The sequence below is a fragment of the Nycticebus coucang genome, chromosome 5, assembly GCF_027406575.1.
Source record: "Nycticebus coucang isolate mNycCou1 chromosome 5, mNycCou1.pri, whole genome shotgun sequence".
NCBI classification, from domain to species: Eukaryota; Metazoa; Chordata; class Mammalia; order Primates; family Lorisidae; genus Nycticebus; species Nycticebus coucang.
This window is the reverse complement of record NC_069784.1, coordinates 64,034,117-64,060,469: the sequence shown is the minus strand read 5'-3', so window position 1 is coordinate 64,060,469 and position 26,353 is coordinate 64,034,117. Positions and strand designations below refer to the sequence as shown.

At 41.3% G+C, this 26,353-nt stretch overlaps 1 protein-coding gene across 1 annotated transcript; it reads left to right on the top strand.

Moving 5' to 3' along the window:
* Positions 1-1,353: 1,353 nt before the first annotated feature.
* On the top strand, positions 1,354-26,052 carry UBE2J1 (ubiquitin conjugating enzyme E2 J1). The gene is made up of 8 exons (XM_053591267.1): positions 1,354-1,647; positions 8,145-8,218; positions 9,287-9,418; positions 12,669-12,753; positions 12,856-12,961; positions 16,499-16,628; positions 18,185-18,304; positions 25,424-26,052. Exons 1-8 carry the CDS (start codon positions 1,617-1,619, stop codon positions 25,700-25,702), a joined length of 957 nt encoding a protein of 318 aa, XP_053447242.1. The 5' UTR covers positions 1,354-1,616; the 3' UTR covers positions 25,703-26,052.
* The last annotated feature ends 301 nt before the right edge of the window (positions 26,053-26,353 follow it).

Sequence of the window (26,353 nt, the reverse complement as noted above, 5' to 3'; positions counted from 1 at the left end):
AGTTTCCTTAGCTATCAGATGGGAATGATAGCTTTGCAGGTCTCACCAAGGTAAGGCCTATTGCTCAAATCAAGAGTTTTTGCCCAGCTTGGGCAGGAGGGGGTGTCAGTGTTAGATAGTTTGAAGATTCAACACAATGAATGACAGAGGGAATGAACGAAGCAGTACAATAATAGAGTTTGGTTTCCTTTGCTTTTCAGCCAGTCAGGTTACCAGTTTATTATTCTGAAAACATCATGGACTGGTTTAATTTTAGAGATCCTTCACTTCTTTGTCCTCCCAATTTCACCAAAGTCACTTAAAGATTTAAATTTATAACTTTAAGAAGAGAAAACAAATCAAATTTTGGATTTTATATCTTCATTATATGAAGATTATATATAACAAAATAAAACTTGCCCATTCTGATTAACCCTCTTTATCCTATTTAGAATTCCTTCCTTCCCCCTCCCTGCCTTCCTGTCCTAAGGCCCACGCTCTTTCTTTAAGCCTTCAGAACTCCAAGTCCTGTCTCGGACTGCCCGGACTGCGGGATCCCACACATTTGACAATGAGGCACGGAGTGTGTCCTTTAAAGTTTAACCTTTCATATTTGTGTGCTTTCCCTCAAATTCAATGTAATACCATTAGCTTTATTTTTTGAAAGATTTTAATTCCTATATATTTTTTTGGGAGGCCGAAGAGAGAGGATTCCTTGAGCTCAGGAGTTGGAGACCAGCCTGCGCAAGAGTGAGACACCCCCCCACCCCCGGTATCTACTAAAAGTAGACACAAACTGGCCGGGAGTTGTGTCGGCGCCCGTAGTCCCACTTACTTGGGAGGCTCAGGCTGGAGGATCTCTTGGGCCCAGGAGTTAAGGTTGCTGTGAGCTGTAATGCTACAGCACTCTACCCAGGTCGGCGGGGTGACACTCTTGACAAAACGGCTCTACTCCCTCCTCACCAGTGTTGGCCCCTTCCTCTGTAAACACGCCCCGCCCCGCGGCGACAGGGTCTGGAACGCAGCACCCCGGGCCCCGCGCCCGCACTCGGGCTGTCGGCGCGCCGCAGCGGGAACCGGCGCCCCTCCGAGCGCGCGAGGCCGGGGCTGCGGGCGCCGCCCACGGCGGGAGGGCCAGGCCGCTTCCGGCCAGGCGGTTCCTCCGCGAAAACCTCGGGCGCCTGCGGACCCCGGGGGCCCAGCGGAAGCTCTGCCTCCAGGACCGGGGTGTGGGGACCAGCGCGCTACTCGCTCTCGCAGAGTGACCGACCGCCACGAAGCGAGCGCCACGTCAGGACAACTTCACAAAACCCGGACGAGAGCGGGTGACGCAAGCCAGGGCCGCGGAGGGGCTGGGTCCGAGGTCAGGCCAGGAGGCTGATCTCAGCCCGGGCGCCCGGTTCAGCCACACCCCGGCCGGCGCCGGCGCCTGCCCGGCTCTCAGCGAGGCGGGGGAGCAGGAGGAGTTGGCGCCGCCGGGAAGCCCGCGCCTCGCCCGCACCCCGGGCTGGACTGACCGGCGTCTGCGGGGCTCTCTGGCCAGGCCCTGTGTGCCGGGACCGCGCCGAGAACTGGGCAGCGGCGGTGCGGAGAGGTGGCAGCAGGCCGCGAGACTGGAGCTGGGCCGGCGCCCTGCCATGGAGGCCCGCTACAACCTGAAGAGTCCGGGTGAGGAGGGCGCGGGCCGGAGGTGGGGAACCCTGGGTTCCGGCCCCGGCGCCGCGGTCCCGCTCCGGGTTTCGCGCTCTACGCGAGACCGCCGCCTGTCCGGGAAGTGCAGGCCGCAGGGCGGGGCGGCCGGGCGGGAAGCCGCGGCCGTCCCGGGGGCTGCTCGGCGCCCCGCAGCGCTCACCCTCCCTCCCTAGTCTTCGTCCCTCAGACCTAGGTCACACGCTTGTCCCCGCGGTGGGTGGAAAGGTGACGGCTGCGGGCACTGGTGAGCAGCCTCTGCCGTGCGTACACCGTCGTTACCCCTCACCGGACTTAATTAGCCGTTTGAGTCGCATTTGGGGGATTTGGTTGTTTAAATATCTATTTGCAGCATTTGGGGCGAACAGAAAATGTTCTTTAAGCTAGCGAGCCAAAGAACTAAAAAAAAAACAAAAAACCCGAAACAGAGCAGGTAGATGAGCTCTCAAGGTACTTAGAGCTGACCTTCATTGGCCAAGTTGGTTGATGTGAAATTATGTCTGGGTTAAGTCAAAGATTTCCTTTCCTGCATTTAATGCTCCTGCTTCATTTCACAAACAACCCAAACAGTCGTCGCCTGCAGTTATTTTCTGGTGCATTATAAAGATATAAATAAAGTATCCAGCTGGCTCAGATTAAAGGAAGCCTGAAACGAATCATTGGATTCTATGAATGGTGTTTATTCTATCTGTACCTTGGTAAATTTGTCAAGAGGGAAAAACTCTACAGCTCCCAGTGGTAAATCCTAGTGATTAGTGATAGTTTGACCAACTATCTGCTTAAACTTGCCTTCTGAAAGAGCTACTTCTCAGTAAGAATCAGCAAGACTTTGGAAAGAGGTAATGTTATGAATCTTTGAATTTTTTTTTAAGATTTGGGAATGTGGAAAAAATTTGATCAGAGCTTTGTTAGCCTGAGTGTTGCCAGGCTAAGAAATGATAGTTAGGGGAGGTGCCTATGGCTAAGTGGGTAGGGCGCCAGCCCCATATACTGAGGGTGACAGTTCAAACCCGGCCCCAGCCAAACTGCAACAAAAAATAGCCGGGCTTTGGGAGGCTGAGGCAAGAGAATCACCTAAGCCCAGGAGTTGGAGGTTGCTGTGAGCTGTGTGATGCCATGGCACTCGCACTGTACTGAGGGTGATAAAGTGAGACTCTATCTCTACAAAAAAAAAAAAAAAACACACACAAAAAACCCCCAAAACTTTGAAAAAAGAAATGATAGTTAACCAGGTGAGTAGAATTGGTTGTAATAGTTTGGGGACCATAGACTCCCTTTCAGTTTCAGTGGGTTCATGACTTCTCATCTTTGTCCCATCTATTAAGAAGGGGAGGGCGGCGCCTGTGGCTCAAAGGAGTAGGGCACTGGCCCCATATGCCGGAGGTGGCTGGTTCAAATTCAGCCCCGGCCAAAAACTGCAAAAAAAAAAAAACCCGTGAGGAAAAAAGGTGAATGACAAAGAGGGAGAGAAAAGCTTAATTTTTAAGCTTACATGTTAAACTCAATTATTTAGATTTTGATAGATAGAAAGAAAACTAGTAGTGACTCCTTGGTCATATGGTTCCTTAGGACTATGGAAGTATTTAGTGGAATGCCTGGAGTAGTAGTGTAGTTTGCAGTGGAGAACTGCTGGGATGTCTAAGAGGTAGTTGTCAGAGGACATTGCTCAAAACTGATATGTTACCATACCTGATATTATGATGATAAGCTTTTAAAATTCTCCAGAATTTTGTACAGTTCCAAAGAATGTGAACTATACTGTAAGCTGTCTGAGCTTTGGTTGACATCCTTTTAGGTGTAACATAAGTTGCTTCCTCCTTTTGGTTTCATTTCCTCAAAGATAGTGCTGCTGTTCTAAAAAAAATAGAGAGAGAATGCTTGTAAAAAGACTGAGTCCCACTATGTCGCCCTTGGTAGAGTGCTGTGGCCTCACAGCTCACAGCAACCCCAAACTCATGGGCTTAAACGATTCTCTTGCCTCAGCTGCCCAAGTAGCTGGGATTGCAGGTGCCCACCACAACACTGGGCTGTTTTTTGTTGCATTTGTTTAGCTGGTCCAGGCTGGGTTCAAACCCGCCAGCCTCGGTGGTATGTGGCTGGTGTGGTAATCACTGTGCTTCGGGCGCCAAACCTAAGATATGTATTTTTTGCTATTGTCTGGATTATTGCAGTTCCTGGATGAATTAGATGAGTTATGGGACTTACTGAAAATGTGGGGAGGCAGAGTGGAAGTGCTACCTTCTTTTGTTTTCATCTCAGAAGTATGATGTTTTTATAGAAATGCCTATGGGTCAGAAACATAACCCTTTATCTGATGTGGGCACTGTCTTAGAGATACGGATGGAAAAATTAAGCAAAGACAATACAGGTAACTGCTTAAGGGCCAGTGTACTCACATGTGGTTAATAAATTTATTCGTTTTATAGGTGGTGAAACATTTTAATTTTTGGAATAGACTTGTGATTGTGGACAGAACTTTTATATAAGGGACATCTCATAAGCCTCTGACTAGCCTATTAGTAGTTGTTTTGGGTTCAGGCTCCCTGCTCCTTGTTTGAGACTGCCCTGTCCAAGGTAGTAGGGTCTTACAATACAAAGTATGGAGACTTGTGTGTAAAGAACTTCCTATGGCAGCTTCCTCAGAAGGGGCCTATGGACATGTGCTGCAGGTGATGGTGACCAGTACCCTAAGAAACTGGTACAAAGATCCCCGTTACCTCTCCCAGAAGCCCAGCAGTTATCCTGTCCATGCCTTTGGTGTCAGCTGTGCCTTCATGCTAATCCTCTCAGGCCCTTCTCCTAAGCTGTAGATATATAGAATTTACTTGTGACTCCACATCTTCACATAAATTTCCCATAGATTGAAAAAAAAAATCTCTGCAAGGTATGAAAACCAAACTCATAAGTTTTCTCTCCTCCCCCAAACTTGCACATTACCCTAAATATTCCTCATGCCACAGATTGACAGTGGCCAGGCACCAGTGGGAGTCGTTTTTGATTTCTTGTTCGGTTCTTTTACTCCACCTCTATCCTGAAGCAGACACAGCACAGACACATACACAGGTGTGTGAGCACATTCAGACACATGTATATGTAGTCAGTTACTGTTGTCCCCAGATGAATGAAAACAAAACAAAAATTTGTTAAATTACTCCTCAAATTAAAGTTTTGGTAGCTTCCTTGTAGCTGTGGGTAAAGTTCAAAGTAAAATGCATAGTTTGGCCTGCAGGACTGCTCTTGATTTGACCTTTTCCTTCTCACTAGCCTCATTACCCACCACTCATAGGTTCCTTTGCATTCTCACCAGATATGCATTTTGCCTAAACAACTCGCCACCTGGAGTAGCTTTTTTTACTTACATGCCGTGGTTCTTGTTGAAACCTCTGCTTGGAAGCCTTCCCTTGAATCCATCTGAAATTCCTGCTAACCCCTATTGTTAGATCCTCTAGGCAGACCAAAGTAGTCCCTATATGGATTTGTACATACTTGGTGAGTATTACTACACTGTGTTGTAATTATTCTTTTTCTCGCTCACTGTTATTAAAGGCAAGAAACAGGTCTTGGTCATTTTTCTATCTCCAACACCCAAACATTCTTTAAATATTTATTGAACTGATACCTTTGAAGGGTCTTTCTAGGCAGAAACATCAGTCCTTAAACATTTAAGTGCCTTCATTATGGGAGGAGGAAGAGGCAATTAGACCTGCCCTCTGCGACCCTCCCTAATCTCTAGGCGGTAGTTTCCAAACCTGACCACAATAACTTTGAGAGCATTCCTAGTCCCCACCCCTTCCAGATGAAAGCCCGGGGCGGGGGGGAGGGGGGGGACCTGTGGCCTGACTGTGAAATGTGACCTTCTGGGTCCTTAAGTGAGACCTTTTGACTGAATACAAATTTTTCAGAACAAATCCTTTTATGAAAGAGATGCAGCAGAGAAGGATGAAGCTTTTCTTGGTGCTTGAAAAAGAAGAATCTTAAAATCAGAAGGCAATAGTTTGCCCAGCCCTGCCAGGAAGGACAAGAGGTGTCGGGGAAATCTTTCTGAGGAAGCTCCTTGAAGGTCCAGAGGGAGTCCTGATGAGGAGGGGGAGGGTGGGAGTCAGAGCAGCATTGCTGGAGGAGGAAATGTGATGTAGGAAGGCCTGGAGCGTGTGCAGAGAACTGAACAAAGCCTTGTGCCTGGAACTTGGAGGGAGAGTGTTTCTCATCAGGTGTATGTTTTTATTGCTATATAGGGTAGGAATATACCACTTATCATGCTGTTTGTATTGACTCCTACCCCTAGAAGCTTCTCGATGAACAAACAGTATTTTGTTTGTGGTTGAAACTGTAGCATCTAGCACCTAGAAGGAACTCATTAAATAGTGGTGATCAAGTAAACAAGTCTCTACCTAGAGGAGCTCAATTCAGAGTAGAAGATGGGAAAGAATATTTATAATTATGAAATAGGATAGTGACTTAAGAACTCTTAAAAAAGTCTAAGAACCCTTAATTCAAATGAAATCTTATGCAAAAGCCCTGATGCAGACCAAACTGCTAAGTCGTGTGTGTATGTGTGTGCACGCATAGAGAGTATTTCTCAGCCTTTCTCCCCAGCCTGTGCCTCTGTACAGTTTATCTTGTAGTCCCTCTATCTCTTCATACTCCCTTGGGTAATTCCTGCTGTCTCTTCTTTCAAACGTCCTGATCCCTTTTCTCTTCTGTCTGCCCTGAGGTTGGTTGTCTGCCTGGTCCTTCCAATATCTGGTGCATCTCTCTATAGCACATATTGAACTGCATCAGTGATATATATATATACATATTTTTTGGAGACAGTCTCACTATGTTGGCCCTTGGTAGAGTGCTATGGCGTCCCAGCTCACAGCAACCTCAAACTCTTGGGCTTAAACGATTCTCTTTCCTCAACCTCGCAAGCTGGGACCACAGGCTCCTGGCCATTTTTTTGTTAGTGCTGTTGTTGTCCAGCAGGCCTGGGTGGGGTTCAAACCCATCAGCTCCAGTGCATGTGGCCGAAGCCCTAACCACCGAGCTACAGGCGCTGAGCCAGCATCAGTGATTTTAAGCAGAGTTTTGAGAAGCTTTTTAACCTGGCTTTGCCATTCCACTCTAGTATCTGACATTTTTTTAGCACCTAAATAATAAAGTTTGAGAGGGGCGGAATCCAGATCACATATCAAAGGAATGAATTTTGAGGGTGGATAGGGAAGGAAAGGGGGTGTGATGCCAGGTTGTAGATTGGGGTTTCTGAGTGCATTCCTGCTAACAGTCATTATTGTGGAGATTAACTGACAGGTGAAAGCAAGGTGGGATGAGAATAGGTGTGGGATGAGAATAGCTTGGAAGCTATGTGGAGTTAGTGATTTGGGATGCTTTCTAGAGAAATATAGGCTCACTAGGAAGCATTATGTCCCTTTGGAGATTGTTGATAATGACTCTTTAATGGCATACATGGGTCAGCCTTTGTGATTTTTTTCCCCCCTCTTTTCAGTAAGGCTGAGCTGTTTGAGTATAGATACTAAGAAGATCATTGGGTTAGGTCAGCCAGCGTTGAATTTTATTAGGGGAGAATGTAAAAAGGACTCCTAAAAGCCACGGGTGGTGGATAAGGAGGGAAGTGAATGGGGGGTGAAGAAAACTGGGGGCATTTAATTAAGCTGAAAATAATTTCAGAAAGTAATTAATTAGGGCCATGGAGATACTGTGAACTCAGAGGACAGTCCCATTACATTAATGCAAGAGAGTGGGTGGAAAGTCCCACAAAGTTTTGGATACAGGGGTTTACCCACTGAGCCTGAGATCCAGGGGGCACATTTTTATTAATAGGCATTTTAACAAGATAAGGTCTGACTGCCCCATCCTTGCTCTGTCATTTACTAGCTGTAAGACCTCAGCTATTTATGTAATATTTTCATATCTCTGCTTCTTCATCTAGAAAATGGGTATAAAAATACTTCCTACTAGTGCTGTTTTGAGGATTAAATGAGCTAATGTTTGTACAGCACTTTGGTAAGTGCTACCACATAGGAAGTATATACAAGTATATATTAAATAAAAATATTGCCTTCCCCATTTATTTAATTTTTATATAGCTCATCAAAAGCATATCATTCTTAGCCGGGCGTTGTGGTGGGCACCTGTAATCCCAGCTACTTGGAAGGCTAAGATAAGAGAATCACTTAAGCCCAAGAGTTTGGAGGTTGCTGTGAGCTGTGACGCCATGGCACTCTACTGAAGGCAACGAAGTAAGACTCTGTCTCAAACAAAACAAAACAGCATATCATTCTTCTAAGGTCTAGCAACCATTTCCATCCCTTTCCCCTCTGTTAGTGTACTCCTTAAACTTCACCGTATGTGCAGTTGAACTAGTCTATACATTTTTTGATTAAAGTAGAAACTTTTTCATTAGGTTTGTAAGTCTGTGCTAAATTACTTAGAAAAGCATATTTTAAATGTCTCTTTTTAAAATTTTATTTTAGCTGTTAAACGTTTAATGAAAGAAGCGGCAGAATTGAAAGATCCAACAGACCATTACCACGCACAGCCTTTAGAGGTCAGTGTCCATCTCCATGTTCATCATATGGACTTTGATACTCTTAATTTACAACATTCTTTAAAGTTGTTTTTCTTGTTCTGAGTCATTATAGATGTGTTTGATGTGGTTTGTTGATATGTTCTATTCCCTGTATTTCATGACTTATTTCATCAGCTAGTCAGACATTTTGGAAGAACCAGATTTCTAATCTCTATAAAATGGGTCTCAGATGCTAGGTTGGAGATAGTGGGTGTCAGGTCTTAAATTGGTGTTAGGTATTGGGTATTAGGGGAAGTGGAAAGAACCCCGGACTCCACAGTTTGGAAGGCCAGCTCCTTGAGGAGTCTCTGCAGCTACTCTGGGCTTTTTGCACAAACATTTCTGCTCTCTTCAGTTTTCTCATCTGTAAAAGAAAGTATGTGCTCAGTTAGGTTATATGGTAATTGTGAGAATAAAAATAATGTATGAGCAAGTATTTTGCAAGCTGAAAAGTAAGATGACATTAATGTCAAATGTATTACTATTACTGACCATTTGTAAATAAGCTTTTATGCATCTGTAAGGGATAATTTTTAAATATTGGTTAAAATAATGTAAATTTATAGTAATTTTTTGATTATATGATAATTATTATTAATTGGTATTTTTTCGAGGATTAATTTCCAATTTAATTAAAGCTACAGTTTTATTTATGAGTACATAACAACACTCAAATTTTTAATGCATTTATTTTAAGAAGATTTTAGTTTTTATGGGACATGAAAGTTGGATTAAATAGCTTTTATTTATAACCTTTGCTTATTTATAACATATTCTTTTTTTTTGACTTTTGTGTTTTATTTTATTTATTTTTTATTGTTGAGGATTCATTGAGGGTACAGAGAACCAGGTTACATTGATTGCATTTGTTAGGTAAAGTCCCTCTTATAATTGTGTAACTTTGTTCTTGAGACAGACATCTTATGCATTAGAAAGTATCCTAGCAATAATATAAAATATTTTCTTGCCCAGTAATATTTCTAATATTCATATTGATAAAAATAACCAAGCTTTTGTTGACTGCCTGTTGGTTACTGTGTTGTTCAGGATAACCTTTTTGAATGGCACTTCACAGTTAGAGGGCCCCCAGATTCTGATTTTGATGGAGGAGTTTATCATGGGCGGATAGTACTGCCGCCAGAGTATCCCATGAAACCACCGAGCATTATTCTCCTAACGGTAAGAAGTCTTGGCTTTTTGGAAAGCTTGTGTCTTAACTTTTCCTGATAGTTGTAAAATATAGTCAGCATAGTTATTTTCATTAGGAAATAAAGTGGAACATTATTATGATACCTTTGGGGTCAAGGCCCTGGAATTGAAATTTTTTTCCTCCAAAATAATTCCTAGGAAACTGACACATCTGAGAAATGCTAATAATATTAGCAGAAGTATAATGTCATGACGTGTGTCAGGATTCAATGACTGAACCTGTGCAAAGTGCTGGGCACACCGTCTCTGGCATTTACTGTGCTAAATACTCAGTAAAGGGCAGCTAAGCTTATTGTGCCTCATCCCTTCAGCTTCCCACTTTTCTTTCACCTTTCTTTGGTTTCCTTCCTTATAATGAGAATAATGATACCTACCTCCCTGAATCTGTGTGGGAGGCTTCCAGCCTCTAATTTCTTTCTTTTTATTTTATTTATTTATTTTTTTGGCTTTTTAATTTTATTTCGTTGCTTATTTTTTATTTCTTTACTTTTTTTTTGTTGTTGAGACAGGGTCCCACCCTATGCCCCTGAGCAGAGTGCAGTGGGCGTGGTAGCTCACCGCAACCTCAGACTCGGGCTGCGGGCACCCCGCTGCCTCAGCCTCCGGAAGCCACTGGGATTGCAGGCGCTCGCTGCGGTGCCCGGCTGGGTTTTTCCATTTTTTTCATGAGTCGGGGTCTCACTGTCGCTCAGGCGAGTTGCTCTAATTTCTTTCTTAATTGTTACGGAGAAATTGTTAACCTTTCCACTCTTATTTCCTTTAATTTATAATTATGTTTAACTCTCCTCTAACTTTGAAAAAAGCAAAAAATAAGCACAAAATCCTTTTTGTATCTGTTACCACTATAAGCTATTCCTGGTTTTCTTTGTGGTAACCTCCACAGCATCCTTCCTGTGGTTTAGCTGCAGCCGGGGCCCACACTGCGCTCTGAGGAAACATGCGTGCTACAGGAGGGTGCCTCCCGGACCCTACTCTAGCCCAATTGCCAGTGTTAACAATTGTTAGTATCACCCAATACTTGTTAAACAGCATCATATGCCAAGAACTTTATATTGTTTACTGTGCACAACACTCCTTTTGATGGAAAACTGAATTGCAAGGACATTCTTTAACTGGTCTCAGAATGAGAAAGCTTATTGCCTCTTCTCAGTTTCCATCCTGCTCCGTCTAAGCTAAATATCTCACCCATAAGGTGGCAAAGGGCATGAGAAAAAGGTGTTCATCAGTACATTTCAAATTAATTCTGCTTTTACTTACATTTGGTATAATGGAAAGTGTTTGTTTTAGAGCCTGCTCTTTCCATTACATCATGGTCAGGTTATAGTGTGTCCTTGAAATTCAGTTTTCTCCTGTCAAAAGGAGTGTTGTGCACAGTAAACACTATAAAGTTCTTGGCATATAGATGCTGTTTAACAAGTATTAGGTAATACTAAGAATTGTTAATATTGGCAGTTGGGCTGGAGCAGGGTGCTGGAGGCACCCTCCTGTGTTAGGAGTCCCTTCGTTTAGTTGCTAGCTCTTGGGGAGAGCTAGTGGCCTGGGAGGGCCCTGGTGCGTAGGGAAACTATTGGGGTGGGCCCGTAGGTAGCAGCAGCTTCTTAGCAACACAGACAGAAGTGTTTGCTGCTCTGGCTGACCTTCTGATATTCAATATTGCATCCTTTCAGGCTGACCCTCTCTCTTTTGAAAAGACTTCTCCAACTTTCATTTTTAGATATGTCATGTTACAGTGGAGAATAAGTCAAATATGTGCCCTCTTGGAGCTGTGTTCTAACTTTGTACCTCTTTTTTTTCTTCACCCTTTCTCGGAATATGGATAATTCTACAAATTCAGACTTTAGCTGTTTTATTTCTATGAAATGACATCAATGATCACTTCTGAAGAGAGGTACCAAAAGTATCTTTGACATAAGCACGCTTACTTTTCTACCTGCCTTTTGGACATGACCGGTAGCTTTCCTTCCAGCTGAGTATAGTGGGGTGTGCCTGCAGTTCTAGCTATTGGAAAGGCTGAGGTGGGGGGATCACTTGAGCCTTGGATTTTGAGACCAGCCTGGACAGTATATCAAGATCCTGTCTCTAAAAAGAAAAAAAAAAAAAGATAGCTTTCCTAAGTCCAAAATTCAAAGAATGATTTCTGATCATCTTCTTCTGAGTTCCTGTCTTCTAGACTGGGCTCAGTGGCTCACACTCAAGCCTCTGGGAGGCTGATGTGGGTAGATTGCTTGAACTCAGCAGTTCAAGACCAGCCTGAGCAAGAGCGAAACCATGTCTCTACTAAAAATAGAAAAACTCGGCTTGGTGCCTGTGGCTTAAGCAGCTAAGGCTCCAGCGACATACACCTGAGCTGGAAGGTTCAAATCCAGCCCGGGCCTGCCAAACAATGATGGCTACAACCAAAAAAATAGCCAGGCCTTGTGGCAGGCGCCTGTAATCCCAATTACTTGGGAGGCGGAGGCAGGAGAATCACTTGCGCCCAGGAGTTGGAGGTTGCTTTGAGCTGTGATGCCACAGCACTCTACCCAGGGTGACAGCTTGAGGCTCTGTCTCAAATAAATAAACAAACAAACAAAAATAGAAAAACTAGCTGGGCATCCTGGAGGGTGCCTGTAGTCCCATCCACTGGAGAGACCGAGGCAAGAGGATCACCTGAGCCCAAGAGTTTGAGGTTACTGTGAGCTATGATGCCATGGCACTTGTACCCAGGGCAAAAGAGCGAGGCTCTGTCCAAGACAAAACCCAGCATCATTCTTCTGAAAATCACTCCTCTCTCAAAATCTTTCTCTCTATGCCCTCCCTTGCCAACATTTAGTAAGTCTTAATGTGTTAAAATTTGTATTTCAGTTGTGTAACTCAGTTTCAAAAAGGTGCTATAACACCTTTTAAAAATAGTTTTATGGGTGGCGCCTGTGGCTCAAAGGAGTAGGGCGCCGGCCCCATATACCGGAGTCCCTGGCCAAAAACTGCAAATAAATAAATAAATTAAATTAAAAAATTAAAAAAAAATAAAAACAGTTTTAATATTCATCCAGCATCCAACAAATATTTTTGGAGTATTTATAAGGAGAAAAAAATCTGTGTTTCCTTAGGTGTTGCATTCTTATAAAATTCTTTAAAAAATAATCTTTAAAATCATTTATTTATGTATTATAAAAATATATTTATACCTTAAAACATAAAACACATATATAATTTTTAAAATGCATTATTTATTCCTAAGGCTAATGGACGATTTGAAGTGGGCAAGAAAATCTGTTTGAGCATCTCCGGACATCATCCTGAAACTTGGCAGCCATCATGGAGTAGTGAGTATTAATTTATTATAAGTATAAATCTCTTATGATCTCAGTCAAATAATAGTTCCTTTTGTAAAGCAACTTACATTGATGTTTACTTTTTTATTTCAGTAAGGACAGCGTTATTAGCCATCATTGGGTTTATGCCAACAAAAGGAGAAGGCGCCATAGGCTCTCTCGATTATACTCCCGAGGAAAGAAGAGCACTTGCCAAAAAGTAAGTTTTGTATTCTGTTCTTTGTTAAGGCCCGAATATAATTCTGGGTAACAGATCTCAGGAGATAGGCTCTTCTTCTTACTGCATGACTTACCTTCTGAGTTATTGTGGCTACAATAGCTTTGCTATTTTAGAAATTCAGTTAAATTTCAGTATAGAAATTCAGTATAATTTCCTTGAAGTGACCAGAATTTAATAATTGATTTCATGCTGGTTTTAAGAAGTAGTTGGTAATATTCCACCCAGATTTATTTTGTTATAGTGGGAGACACATTCTCTAGGAAGGCAGTACTGGTCATTTGTCTATATTTGGATGGTGTTAACAGATGGCAGAGGACTAGAGCAATATTATATGTAGCGTCCACAAGATTGAAGGTTCCTTGAGGTCAGACAGGGAATCCACTTTACCCATCTTTGTATCTGTTGTATTTAGCTCATAGCAAGTGCTTAGCGAATGATCTGGAATAAAGGGAAGGAGATTCTCTTTATTGAGCTGTGATTGCCCACCTGGGGATTGGTATTGACATCTATGTTTTTTTTTGTTGTTGTTGAGACAGGGTCCCACCCTATGCCCCTGAGCAGAGTGCAGTGGGCATGGTAGCTCACCACAACCTCAGACTCAGGCTGCGGGCACCCCGCTGCCTCAGCCTCCGGAAGCCTCTAGGATTATAGGCCCTTGCCGTGGCGCCCGGCTGGGTTTTTCCATTTTTTTCATGAGTCGGGGTCTCACTGTCGCTCAGGTGAGTCTCGAACTCCTCAGCTCAAGCGATTCTCCCTCCTCAGCCTCCCACAGTGCTGGGATTACAGGCGTGAGCCACCGCGCCTGGCCGTCTTTGTTTTTTTACAGGTACATTTTTGTCGGTAAAACCAAGATTAGTTACTCAGTTCCGGGTATCTTCTCTTTGAGTAATGCTGAGATCTAATTCTTAATTTTGATAATCTTCCTGTTCTAGAGTCTGCTGGCTACCATCCTTCAGACATAGTTTGTTAGTTAAATTGTAGCACACTTTACCCCTAGCATGGTCCCGAGTAGGCCCTCCACAGATCTTCTTTTCTTTTCCTTTTTTTTCTTCTTTGAGATGGAGTCTCACTTTGTTGCCCTGGGTAAAGTGCTATGGCATCATAGCTCACAGCAGCTTCTAACTCTTGGGCTCAAGCGATCCTCTTACCTCAGCCTCCCATGTAGCTGGGACTATAGGTACCTGCCATAACACGTACTATTGTTCTTTTTTAGAGACGGGGGTCTCACTGTTGCTCAGGCTGTTCTCCAACTCCTGAGCTCAAGCAACCTACCCGTCTCGGCCTCCCAGAGTGACAGGATAACAGGCATGAGCAACCACACCTGGCCTCGACAGATGTTTGTTATTAAATACATTTTAGCATCTGGAAGATTTAGTAGACTTGGTCTCATCAGCAACTTTTATTTTTAAACCTTATTTCCAAATCCTTACTACTTTTCACAAATTATAATATCTACTTTGAATACATAGAATTTGGTTTTTGATTTCCTATGTTAGTGTTCTGTCTTGATATTTTTATCCAGTTGATTTTATGTATAAGGCAAAATAAATGAACTTGGGTTCTTTGTTCCTTAGGGTATACAGTGTATATTGTAGGATCTTGGGCCTTTTAGAAAATGATTTTGCATTCAGCCATGGCAACATACTGTACCAGGCTTATCTAAATCACTCAAAATACTCTCCTTTCTTTCATCTGACTTTTCAGTTAAAAGTGAATACATTTTGAGGTTAAAAGTGAATACATTTTAAGGTACATAACTTATATACAACCATTTGTCAAAGGGATATGGACAACAATACTGCTTTGGGTAAAACAAAACATAATTTATTGTGCCAGGTGTGGTGGGTCACTCCTATAAACCCAGTACTTTTGCAGGCCGAGGTGGGAGGATTACTTGAGGCCAGGAGTCCAAAGCCAGTCTGGGCAACATAGTGAGACCCCCATCTCTACAAAAAATTAAAAAATTAGCTGGATGTACTGTCACACACCTTATAGCTTGAGCCCAGGAGTTTGAGGCTGCAGTAAGCTGTGATAATGCCACTGCCCTCGACAGGGCAGCAGAGTAAGACCCTGTCTCAAAACAACACATTAGTAAAAAAAAATTATTTATCATCAATAAATACTAAATTAATGCTACTCTAACATACATTTTGTTTATGTTGTATTATTTCATAAATTTAAATAGCATATTCATAAAGACTTAAGGCTTTTGAATTTTATTGAATTAGAAACACTAAAATTTTTTTTAAGTTCAACAATGTAAGAATATACATATATTTCTACATATTATTCATATTTACTTTCAGTCATTCAAATTCTCATAGCACTCTAGTAAGCTACAGGGTAATTTTTGACTATACCCAGAATACAAAGGTTTCCTTTTGAAAAACAAATATATCTTAGGAAATAGTCTAGTTCTGTGATCCCCAACCCCTGGGCCATGGACTGGTACCAGTCTGTGGCCTGTTAGGAACTGCGTCTCAGAGCAGGAGGTGAGTGGAGGTGAGCAGCGAAGCTTCATCTTTATGGAGAGCCACTCTGCATCACTGCCTCAGACCTGAGCCCTGCCCTCTGTCACATCAGCTGTGGCATTAGATTCTCACAGGAGCGTGGACCTTGCTGTGAACTGTGCATGCAGGATTTTGGTTGCGCTCTCCTTACTGATGAGCTGAGGTGGAGCTGGGTGGTGATGCCAGTGCTGGGAGAGGAGTGCCCGCACAGCAGAGAGGTTTGACTGCACGGAGACCATAATAAATCAGTTGCTGCAGACTCATATCAAAACTATATTAGTGAGTGACAAGTGACAGTTAAGCTGCATCTAGACAACGTAATAGACAATTTATTTTGTCAGTGTATAGATCTATAGCTTATTTTTTCTTTATTATTAAAAATATGGACTCTAAGCCCTTAGCCGGGCGTTGTGGCGGGCGTCTGTAGTCCCAGCTACTCGGGAGGCTGAGGCAAGAGAATCGCTTAAGCCCAGGAGTTGGAGGTTGCTGTGAGCTGTGTGAGGCCACGGCACTCTACCGAGGGCAATAAAGTGAGACTCTGTCTCTAAAAAAAAAAAAAAAAAAAAATTTTTTTTATAGTTTTGAGCTAGAATCTTGCTCTGAGTAGCTGGGACGATAGGCACCTGCCACCATGCCCTGCTAAATTTTTATTTTTAGTAGAGACAGGGTCTCAATCTTGCTCAGGCTGGTCTCAAACTCCTGAGCTCAAGCCATCCTCTTGCCTCAGCGTCCAAGAGTGCTAGGATTATAGGCATGAACCACCGAGCCCTGCTTCTTGAGCCCTGTATTTTTTTTTATACCAATCTAACTTGCATACCTGTCTCAGGACTATAATTATTGGCTTAGTTGTCCAATTTGCAGTATGTGGATGGATCTGGGATAGATGTGGAATTGTCCAGTATTCTATTCTTTTAAGTTCAGTGATTCAGCATTTGAGTATCTCAGTAAGAGGGAATTAACACTGGGCCATTTGATTGATTCTCACCAAAAATTTTTTTCCTCTCAGATCACAAGATTTCTATTGTGAAGGATGTGGCTCTGCCATGAAGGATGTCCTGTTGCCTTTAAAATCTGGAAGTGATTCAAGCCAGGCTGACCAAGAAGCTAAGGAACTGGCGAGACAAATCAGTTTCAAGGTATTATAAATTCCTAAATAAATTCTTGGGTTTATTGCTAGATTCTAGATAGAAAGGAAAGCAGTATAGCTCTATAGTAATAAAATTTATAAATAAAATTTCTTCTTACAGAACAGCATAGTGTTTAAAGCTTAGACTCTGGTACATAATGCCAGAGTTCAGGTCCCAACTTTGCTGCTTAGTAATAGAATGATGTCAGATACGAAACTCAACCACAGTGTGCCTGTAAATAATTAGGGCACTCATGTCAGGATTGTTATGAGGATTAAGTGAGTGCAGTACATGTGTTTCATTTAGAACTTTCTCTGGTGCTTAAAAAAGTCTAGCTATTATTATAGAAACTATAGATACGCAATAAGAAAACAACAGTCATCTATAATCCATCCTCAAGAAATAACTACTGTTACTATTTTGGCTTATCTCCCTTATATCCCTTTTTTCTGTCTCTTTCATCCAAACATAGGATTATATAGTATTTTAATACTTTGAATATTGAAAAAACATATATATATGTATTTATTTATTTATCTATTTTATTTTATTTATTTTTGTGACAGAATCCCAAGCTGTCGCCCTAGGTAGAGTACCATGGCATCACAGCTCCCAGCAACCTCAGACTTTTGGGCTTAAGTGATTCTCTTGCCTCAGCGTCCCAAGTAGCTGGGACTACATGCAACCAGCACAATGCCTGGCTTTTTTGTTGTTGTTGTTGCAGTTGTCATTGTTGTTTTAGCTGGTCCAGGCCGGGTTTGAACCTGTCAGCCTCGGTGTATGTGGCCGGCACCCTACCCACTGAGCTATAGCAACTGCCCTGAATGTATTATTATTTAAAGTGTTAAGTATTTAAGATTTCTGGAACTTAATTAGCTTCAGAGAAAAACAGCCTGCTTTAAGCAATATGTTTCCACCTTCTCCATTTCTTTTATCCTGTCTTTCCTGGTCCAGTTTTTGGGAGTTTTCTGTTATATTATTGTGGCTGGAGGAAGAGGTGGTCAATAAGGGTCACTTTCTTCCTTCTGAGGATCCCTATTATGCTGAAAACTGTTCTCTGAAAATCTTAGGACCAGATAGTTTTGTACATCAGAATTTTTCAGATTTTAGAAAATATCTTACAATCTCATGGATTAACTAGCCCACAGTGGGATGTAGGGCAGCACCTCGTAATCAGATCCTTAAATATTTTCCTAGCAAACCTGGGAATATTTACATTTGTGTGGGATAAGACTATTAATAACTTCACATTAGTTCATGTCAGGCCTGCCTAAAAATTACCGAAATCTTTAGTTTTGAGAGCGTTTTAGAATTGTGGATTATGAACCAAGGGTGTTGGGTTGGTCCCTCACCAGGTAACACCTTCCTGAGAGTAGCTTCTTGTCTGTGCCTCTTCCTCTAATGGCTGGCACAGTGTTGGACACATGAGTGCCCAATGCTTCACTGACTGATGGTAGATATTAGATTAGCAGTTAGATAAATTCAAGAGAGGGACTTTAGCAGGTTGTGGGTTATTCTGTATGTTTCCTGTTGTAACACTACTATTGGGTGTATCTTATTTATAGGCAGAAGTCAATTCATCTGGAAAAACTATTGCTGAGTCAGAATTAAACCGTTCTTTTTCACTAAATGACTTACAAGATGATATACCTACAGCATTCCAGGGTGCTACTGCTGGTTCATCGGTATGGCTTTTGTCTTGTAATATATTTGTATATCTATGTCATTATCGTTATATGGAATAGGAGTGGAAGTTCTATAGATCAAATGTGACAATTTTGGTTCTTCTAACAATTGGATTCTAGCCTAGCTGTCCTCTATCGAATTATATTATGTTCAGTTTTCTTTTTTGTTAAATAGGGCTGGACTAAATCATTTTTAATTCTTATTGTCCCTTCAGAATTCTGTAATTTCTTTGCAAAGATTCTGAATAAAACAGAACACACACGTGAGCCACCTCCTAATTTGACACTCTATTTGGCAGGTTTGTTCAAGCGGTATTGAGGTACTGACATAATAAAGACCTAGAGCCAAACGTTTGCCTGATACTTGTCCTGTACAATGTGGTAGCATTAGCTATATGCAGCTATCTAGTTTTAAATGTAATCAAAATGAAATAAAGTTTAAAACTCATTTTCTCAGTCCACTGCCCCAAGTGCTGTATAACCACATGTGGCTGGTGGGTACCTTTATAGAACAGCACAGATGTGGAACAGATTTCTGTTGGTGATGTACCTTGCACATAGTAAGTGTCCAATAAATAATTGCTGAATTAAATAATGAATGAGTGCTATGGTTGTTGGTGTTAGTTGAGCCCTGACCTATTGTCTAAAAAAACTACTAAAATCACATCATAACAAAGATATTTATACCAGAATGTTTATTGCAGCCCTATTCATAATTGCTAAGTCATGGAAAAAGCCCAAGTGCCTATCCATCCACGAATGGATTAATAAATTGTGGTATATGTACACCATGGAATATTATGCAGCCTTAAAGAAAGATGGAGACTTTACCTCTTTCATGTTTACATTGATGGAGCTGGAACATATTCTTCTTAGTAAAGTATCTCAAGAATGGAAGAAAAAGTACCCAATGTACTCAGCCCTACTATCAAACTAATTTATGGCTTTCACATGAAAGCTATAACCCAGTTATAACCTAAGAATAGGGGGAAGGGGGAATGGGAAAGGGAGAGGAAGGAAGGGGATTGGTGGGATTATACCAGCGGTGCATCTTACAAGGGTATATGTGAAACTTGGTAAATGTAGAATGTAAGTGTCTTGGCACAGTAACTGAGAGAAGGCCAGGAAGGCTACGTTAACCAGTGTGATGAAAGTGTGTCAAAAGCTCTGTGAAGCTAGTGAATGATGCCCCATGATCATATCAACGTACACAGCTATGATTTAATTAAAAATAAAAAATAAATAAAAAAGCTACTGAGCCTAGATGACCAGAGAGACTGACTTAAAAAAAAAAAAAGACTACACAGGTGCTAGATAATTATGATTATGGGGAAGAACAGTGACTTTCCTTTCTGTATATAAAAGATGAACTGCCTTTTGGTGTCTTTTGGGTAACAGATTGTTTTGTTAAGTAGTCACATTTCCCCCTGTCCAGTTTATAAAGGATTTTAAAGGGTTCAGATAGTTGAAATAGAATCTGGGGAAGTGTAAAATCACTCACTGTAAGGTGGTACTAGATAGTCTTCAGGAGTCTCTCCCATTCAGGTAATGAGTTAAATGGGCAAAGAAAAGTGAGTTAAAAAGAACAGGGAGAAGGTGGTACTCCAGAGAAACTGAGGATGGAGGCACAAGAAAGAAGGCTGGGGGGAGGAGTACAGTCATTTTTATATGATCCCAATGTACTTTTGTGAATTGCAGAGGAATATAATAAATTAATTTTGAAGTCAGTGTATGTTTTAGTTTCAAATACTTAAAAATCACTGATTGGCAGCACCTGTGGCTCAAAGGAGTAGAGCACCGGCCTCATATGCTGGAGGTGGCGGAAAAACTACAAAAACAAACAAACAAAAAAACTCTGATTATTTCTTATTTTTAGTATTTTAATTATTTTTTATTTCATAAACAATTTTTTTTAAATAGAGCCTTCTGTTACAAAAAGGAAGGGTGATATTTTCTTTTCACCTGTTAGGACAGCCTCTCAATATTTGTGATGCATATAAATCTTTTGTGTATTTTACATCTATGTCAGATCCCCTTGTTACATATTCCAGTTATGCTTATTCCAGTTGTAATTTGTTCTGTAATTATCTGTTATCTATTTAATTGCCCAGAACGTAAGTTCCTTTGAGGGTTGGGGCTCTTTTTAGACTTCACTGCATCCCCAGTGCTTGGTGTAGTGCCCTGTATGTAGCATATGATCAGGACATATTGATTGAATGAGTGAATCTCAGGATTGGCACCTTTATAAAAGATTAGGGGTATAGTTAAAGAAATTTAAGTAAATTAGAGTGTACAAATAACAATGTTATTATCATAGTATTTCTCATTTTGATTTTAATGGACATGAAACTTAGAGTTCTTTTTCATAGATATGGGTCATTGAGACTGATTTTGGTTAAAATACCAATAAGCAATAAATTGTCCATAATTGCAGTTTAAGCTTTTAATTACATTTATTTATTTTTTATTTTATTTTATTTATTTATTTATTTTTGAGACAGTGTCTCAACTGTGTTGCTCTTGGTAGAGTGTCATGGCGTCACAGCTCACAGCAACCTCCAGCTCTTGGGCTTAGGCGATTCTCTTGCCTCAGCCTCCCAAGTAGCTGGGACTATAGGCGCCCGCCACAACGCCCAGCTATTTTTTGGTTATAGTTGTCATTGTTGTTTTTTGGTTTTAGTTGTCATTGTTGTTTAGCAGGCCTGGGCTGGGCTCGAACCCACCAGCTTTGGTGTATGTGGCCAATGCCCTACTCACTAATCTATGAGCACCAAGCCTTAATTACATTTATGTTTAAACTATTCCAAAGTATGGTTATAGAATTTGACCTCTATGGAAGTAACTGAAATCTGGTTTGGTTAGATTGGTTGTTTTACATGCAAATTTGAGATAGATTAACTGAGAGGTTATATATCAGATCCCAGATAAGCTATGGGTTTTTTTTAGCCTTCCCCCACAGCTTTGAGCTGCATCCCCGGTGTCTGGCGTAGCCTGGAGCTATAGGGGAAGAGATTGCTAAAACTCTAATAAATCAGATCATCTGTTGCCCTTTTGATGCAAAGTTTTTAGCTATGTAGAAATAGGAGAGATATTGATGGCAGTTTTATGTTTTTCCAGTCTATCATCAGATTTTCCCCTCTTCCCAGCGATTGAGGTTCTGAATAAGCCACTTTATTTTATATTAAAAAGCAAACACAAAACTTCCTCACAGATGCTGGTCATTCTAGAAGAACTGATAATGAATTACTAGGGACTTTAACTGTGATCATTTGAAACAGAAAAATTTTAGAATTTTTTAATCTCAAGGCACAAAATTTTCTAAAAGGCATCTGAAACATAGGAATCTAAGTAAAGCATTGTATCTATATGAATATTTTCATAAATGTATGTACTAGGCCAGGCACGGTGGCTCACACCAGTAATCCCAGCACTCTGGGAGGCTGAAGCAGGTGGATTGCCTGAGCTCACAACCTTCGAGACCATTCTGGGCCAGAGTGAGACCCGGTCTCTAAAAATAGCTGGGCATTGTGGCAGGCGCCTATAGTCCCAGTTACTTGGGAGGCTGAGGCAAGAGAATCGCTTAAGCCCAAGGGTTTGAGGTTGCTATGAGCAGTGATGCCATGGCACTCTTCGAAGGGTGACAAAGTGAGACTCTTGTCTCCAAAAAAACAAGTAAATTTAATTGAAATAAATAAATGTACTAAACATCATCCAGAGCCAATGTTTTAAGGGATTGTTTTCTCATATATTAATCATACTAATAAAGGGTCAAAATGCTTTCCTGTGTGAAGTCGTGACTTTTTACTAACCTAAATATAGATAGATGCCTCCAAAGGGAGATATTAATAGTAAGAATATTAATAATAGCTAACATTTAATAAGCAATTACATGTCCTAAGCACTTTATGTTATTATCCCATTCATCAGTACTCACAACTACTGAATTGGGTATTATCCTTGTACAAAAGAGGGAGTTGAGCCTTAGGTTAATTAACTTGCTTGGGGTCACACATATACTAAGTGGCAGAGCCAGCCTAGTAATGACAGTCCTCCCTGTTCTGATCAGGTTTATTGGCAGACAGATGTTCTCCCCTTAAACAAGCGGATAACCTATATTTGTAACATGTATAGCATGTTAGGGACCATATTTAGCATTTATAAAATAAAAGCTTTAATCTGAGTCACCCTCTTATAGTTTCTGGATTGATAGCACTGTGCTGTTTTCCTTAAGAACCCATTTCCCTTTAATCCTTTGGTAGTGTTGCTCTATTAACACTTTTACCTTCTTGGTGTGCCGTCAGAAGAGCAGGAGATTTCCGATGAAGTATTTCTGTCTTGGCCACCGTAACTCAGTTCAGCTCAGTGAGCACGACTGGCCATGTGAGGCCTCGCTGTGTGACCTCAGAGTGCTGCAGCTCAGTGTGTCTGCTCTCTGTAGTGAGCAGATGGTTCTGAAAGGCCTGTATCACTGAAGTCCAAGTTTAAGCAACTCTTAATTCAGTGTCAGCACTTTTATTTTAACCAGTCAGTAGTTCCTTTCTACTTCTGTGGGTCACTATACTCAAATGATTCCAAAGGATAGTTTTAAGAAGTTCTGATTATTTAAGCTTTTTAATGTTGAATACCAGATTTTAAATGGAAGTTTTTCTATAGACAACTTAGATGAATAGTTCCTTGGCCCCCATGTTTATAGCTGTTACTAGCAGAAATCTCATCTTCTTACCATTTTAAAAAAGTAATTGAATTGTATTATGTGATTCTTCTTTTCTTTTTTTTTTTTTGTAGAGACAGAGTCTCACTTTATCGCCCTCGATAGAGTGCCATGGCATCACACAGCTCACAGCAACCTCCAACTCCTGGGCTGAAGCGATTCTCTTGCCTCAGCCTCCCGAGTAGCTGGGACTACAGGCGCCCGCCACAATGCCAAGCTATTTTTTGGTTTGCAGTTCAGCCGGGGCCGGGTTTGAGCCCGCCACCCTCAGTATATGGGGCCGGCACCTTACCGACTGAGCCACAGGCGCCGCCCCTATGTGATTCTATGTGATTCTTTTGATTCTTCTGAATATTTAAATTTTCTTAAATAAAAAGTTTTTTTTTGTTTTTTTTTAATTTGAGACAGAGTCTCACTATATCACTCTGGGTAGAGTGCTATGGCGTCACAGCTCACAGCAACCTCCAACTTTGGGGCTTAAGCAATTTTCTTGCCTCAACTTCCTAAGTAGCTGGGACTATAGGCATCACAACGCCCTGCTATTTTTTGGTTGTAGTTGTCATTGTTGTTCGGCAGGCCCAGGCTGGATTCGAACCTGCCAGCTCTGGTGTATGTGGCTGGTGCCCTAGCCGCTGAGCTATAGGCGCTGAGCCTCATAAAAAGTATTTTAAGTGGCCGGTTGTGGTGACTCATGCCTGTAACTCCAGCACTCTGGGAGACAGAGGCGGGTGGATTGCCTGAGCTCAGGAGTTCAAGACCAGCCTGAGTCAGAGTGAGACCCTGTCTCTATAAATAGCCAGGCATTGTGGTGGGCACCTGTAGTCCCAGCTACTTGGGAGGCTGAGGCAAGAAAGTTGCTTAAGCCCGAGTTAGAGGTTGCTGTGAGCTATGACGCCATGGCACTCTACCAAGGGTGACAAAGTGAGACTGTGTCTCAAAAATAAAAAAAAAAAAATGTATTTTATACATAATCAGTTTAGGTTATTCTGAATAAAACGTTCATTTTTATAAAAAGAATGTATATTGGCAATAATATATAATCAGTATAGTTACTTTCAGTAAAAGAGTTAAAAACCATTGAGTCAGTAGAGGTTGAGTTAAGGTGTCTGTATAAATAAAACGAGGCCAAATAAGGTGGCTCATGCCAGCACTTTGGGAGGCCAACGTGGGAGGATCCCTTAAGCCGAGGAGTTTGATACCAACCTGGGCAACATAGTGAGACCCTGTCTCTACAAAAACAAAAAAAATTAGCTGGGCATAGTGTCACAAGCCTGGAGTCTCAGCTACTCAGAGGCCGAGGCAGTAGGATCACTTGAGCCCAGGAGTTTGAAGCTGTAGTCAACTATGGTCATGCCATTGCATTCTATCCTGGGCAACTGAGAGAAAACCTATCTGGAAAATTAATCAACAAATAAAAATGTAATTCATATTCTATAGAGTGTCCTTGAATATGCTGTCACCATTTTTTTGCTATAAACCACATTTAAGATTTTGAATCGTTTGGTATCACATTGTGGTTATTTTTTAACTGACCAGTTGTCGAGGTCCTAAAAGGGAATTGTCACTCTGGGCTTCACCGAGAGTGACCAGTGCACCAACCTAGTGGGTGCATGGGGTCATATACAACTACTTCAAATTTTTCTCAGCACATACCCAGGGAGTTCTTGACAACAAAGTATTTAATGCTAAGTAAAAGATGCTTCTGGACTTGCATTCAATTCATTTGACAGGAATTGTGAGAAAGGGTAAGCCTGGTTTGAAAAACTACACCTAATTTTTATAACACTGCTGTGAAGAATGTCCTGGTCTGAATTTACTCCTTACGCTGACACAGTAAGATAATACGGGAAGAAAACTAGTTCATAAAAGGCACACTATTATTTTATTTTTTAATTAGTTTTTTTATTGTTTGGGATTCACTGAGGGTACAAAGAATTAGGTTACACTGATTGCATTTATTAGATAAAGTTCCTGTTACAATTGTGTCCTGAAAAGGCACACTATTGAGAGTTGTCCTTTTGCTATTTAGAATTGCTAATTTTCAGGCTGAAAGTGGAAATCACTTTCTCCTTTCTTTCTGGATCTTCTGAAGAAAGGAAGTGCCCAGATGCTTAGCAGATACTGTTAGAGTTGTTTCTAGGCAGAGTAGAAACCCATCTTTGGAGAATAAAGGTAAAGGCTTTCCTTGTTTTGTTGCTGGTAAATTCTTCCTTTACCTAATGGATATCTAAGTTGTGTTGCTGGATTATTCAGGAGAATGATTTATTAATGTCAGCATTCAGATAATTCTTGATACTTTTGCCCTTAGTCATATTTAGCATTCTGATATTCTATGTATTATTGAGTAGATAACAAGTATATACACATTTTCTTTGCCAACTTCAAACAAACTTCTTTAAATTTCCTAGTGTGCAGTCCAGAATCCCTCAGGAGCATCCTTTCAACAAACTACCCAACCTGTAGCTAAGAATACCTCCATGAGCCCTCGGCAGCGCCGGGCCCAGCAGCAGAGTCAAAGAAGATCATCGGCTTCACCAGATGTAACCCAGGGCCAGCAGCCGAGAGACATTCACACTGATCATGGTGGGTCAGCAGTACTGATCGTCATCCTGACTTTGGCATTGGCAGCTCTTATATTCCGACGGATATATTTGGCCAATGAGTACATATTTGACTTTGAGTTATAATATTGTTTTGTGACTTAAGAGCTGTGACTCAACTGCTTCATTAAACATTCTGCATTGGGTATAATCTTAAGAATTGTTTACAAAAAGATTATTTTGTATTTACCATTCATTCCTTTTTATGACCCTCAGATGTTAACTATAAATACAGCTAGACATTCAGACCATCAGGCAGTGTGTCCAGCTTACTTTAAGGGGCTGGAAATCAAAGTTCCTTGTCTTGCTATTTGATCTGCTTTACAGAGAAATAATTTATTGTTGTTTCTCATGCCTCAGCTTTTTATGTAAATTTGTGCACTTTTCTGTATAGCCCTTGGAAATTTTGGGATGAAAGATGATGTTTTAAGTTCCAATGATATTACTAGTTACTCAGTACCATTTATTGAGTACTCTGTTTCTACTTAAGTAGAATGATCACAGGGATGGATAAGTTGAAAAGGGAAAGCCAAACTCATAAGAGATACACTGGTATTGTCCATTCTGTGGGTTTATGTCCTGATATTCTTAAGTGAAAATAACTTTATTTCAGTGACATGTATGAGGAAGTGAGAAATGAGATCACATCTTTGTTATTGGCTTGTATTTGAAGAGGGAATACTTTGTAACCACTTTGATATACTCTTATCCCTCTCTTTAGTACACACACAAATTTGA

Coding starts and splice junctions, on each gene's coding strand:
- UBE2J1 (XM_053591267.1), top strand. CDS start 1,617: ATGGAGGCCCGCTACAACCTGAAGAGTCCGG. Junction 9,419..12,668: donor CGAGCATTATTCTCCTAACG/GTAAGAAGTCTT, acceptor TTTATTCCTAAG/GCTAATGGACGATTTGAAGT. Junction 16,629..18,184: donor CGAGACAAATCAGTTTCAAG/GTATTATAAATT, acceptor TCTTATTTATAG/GCAGAAGTCAATTCATCTGG.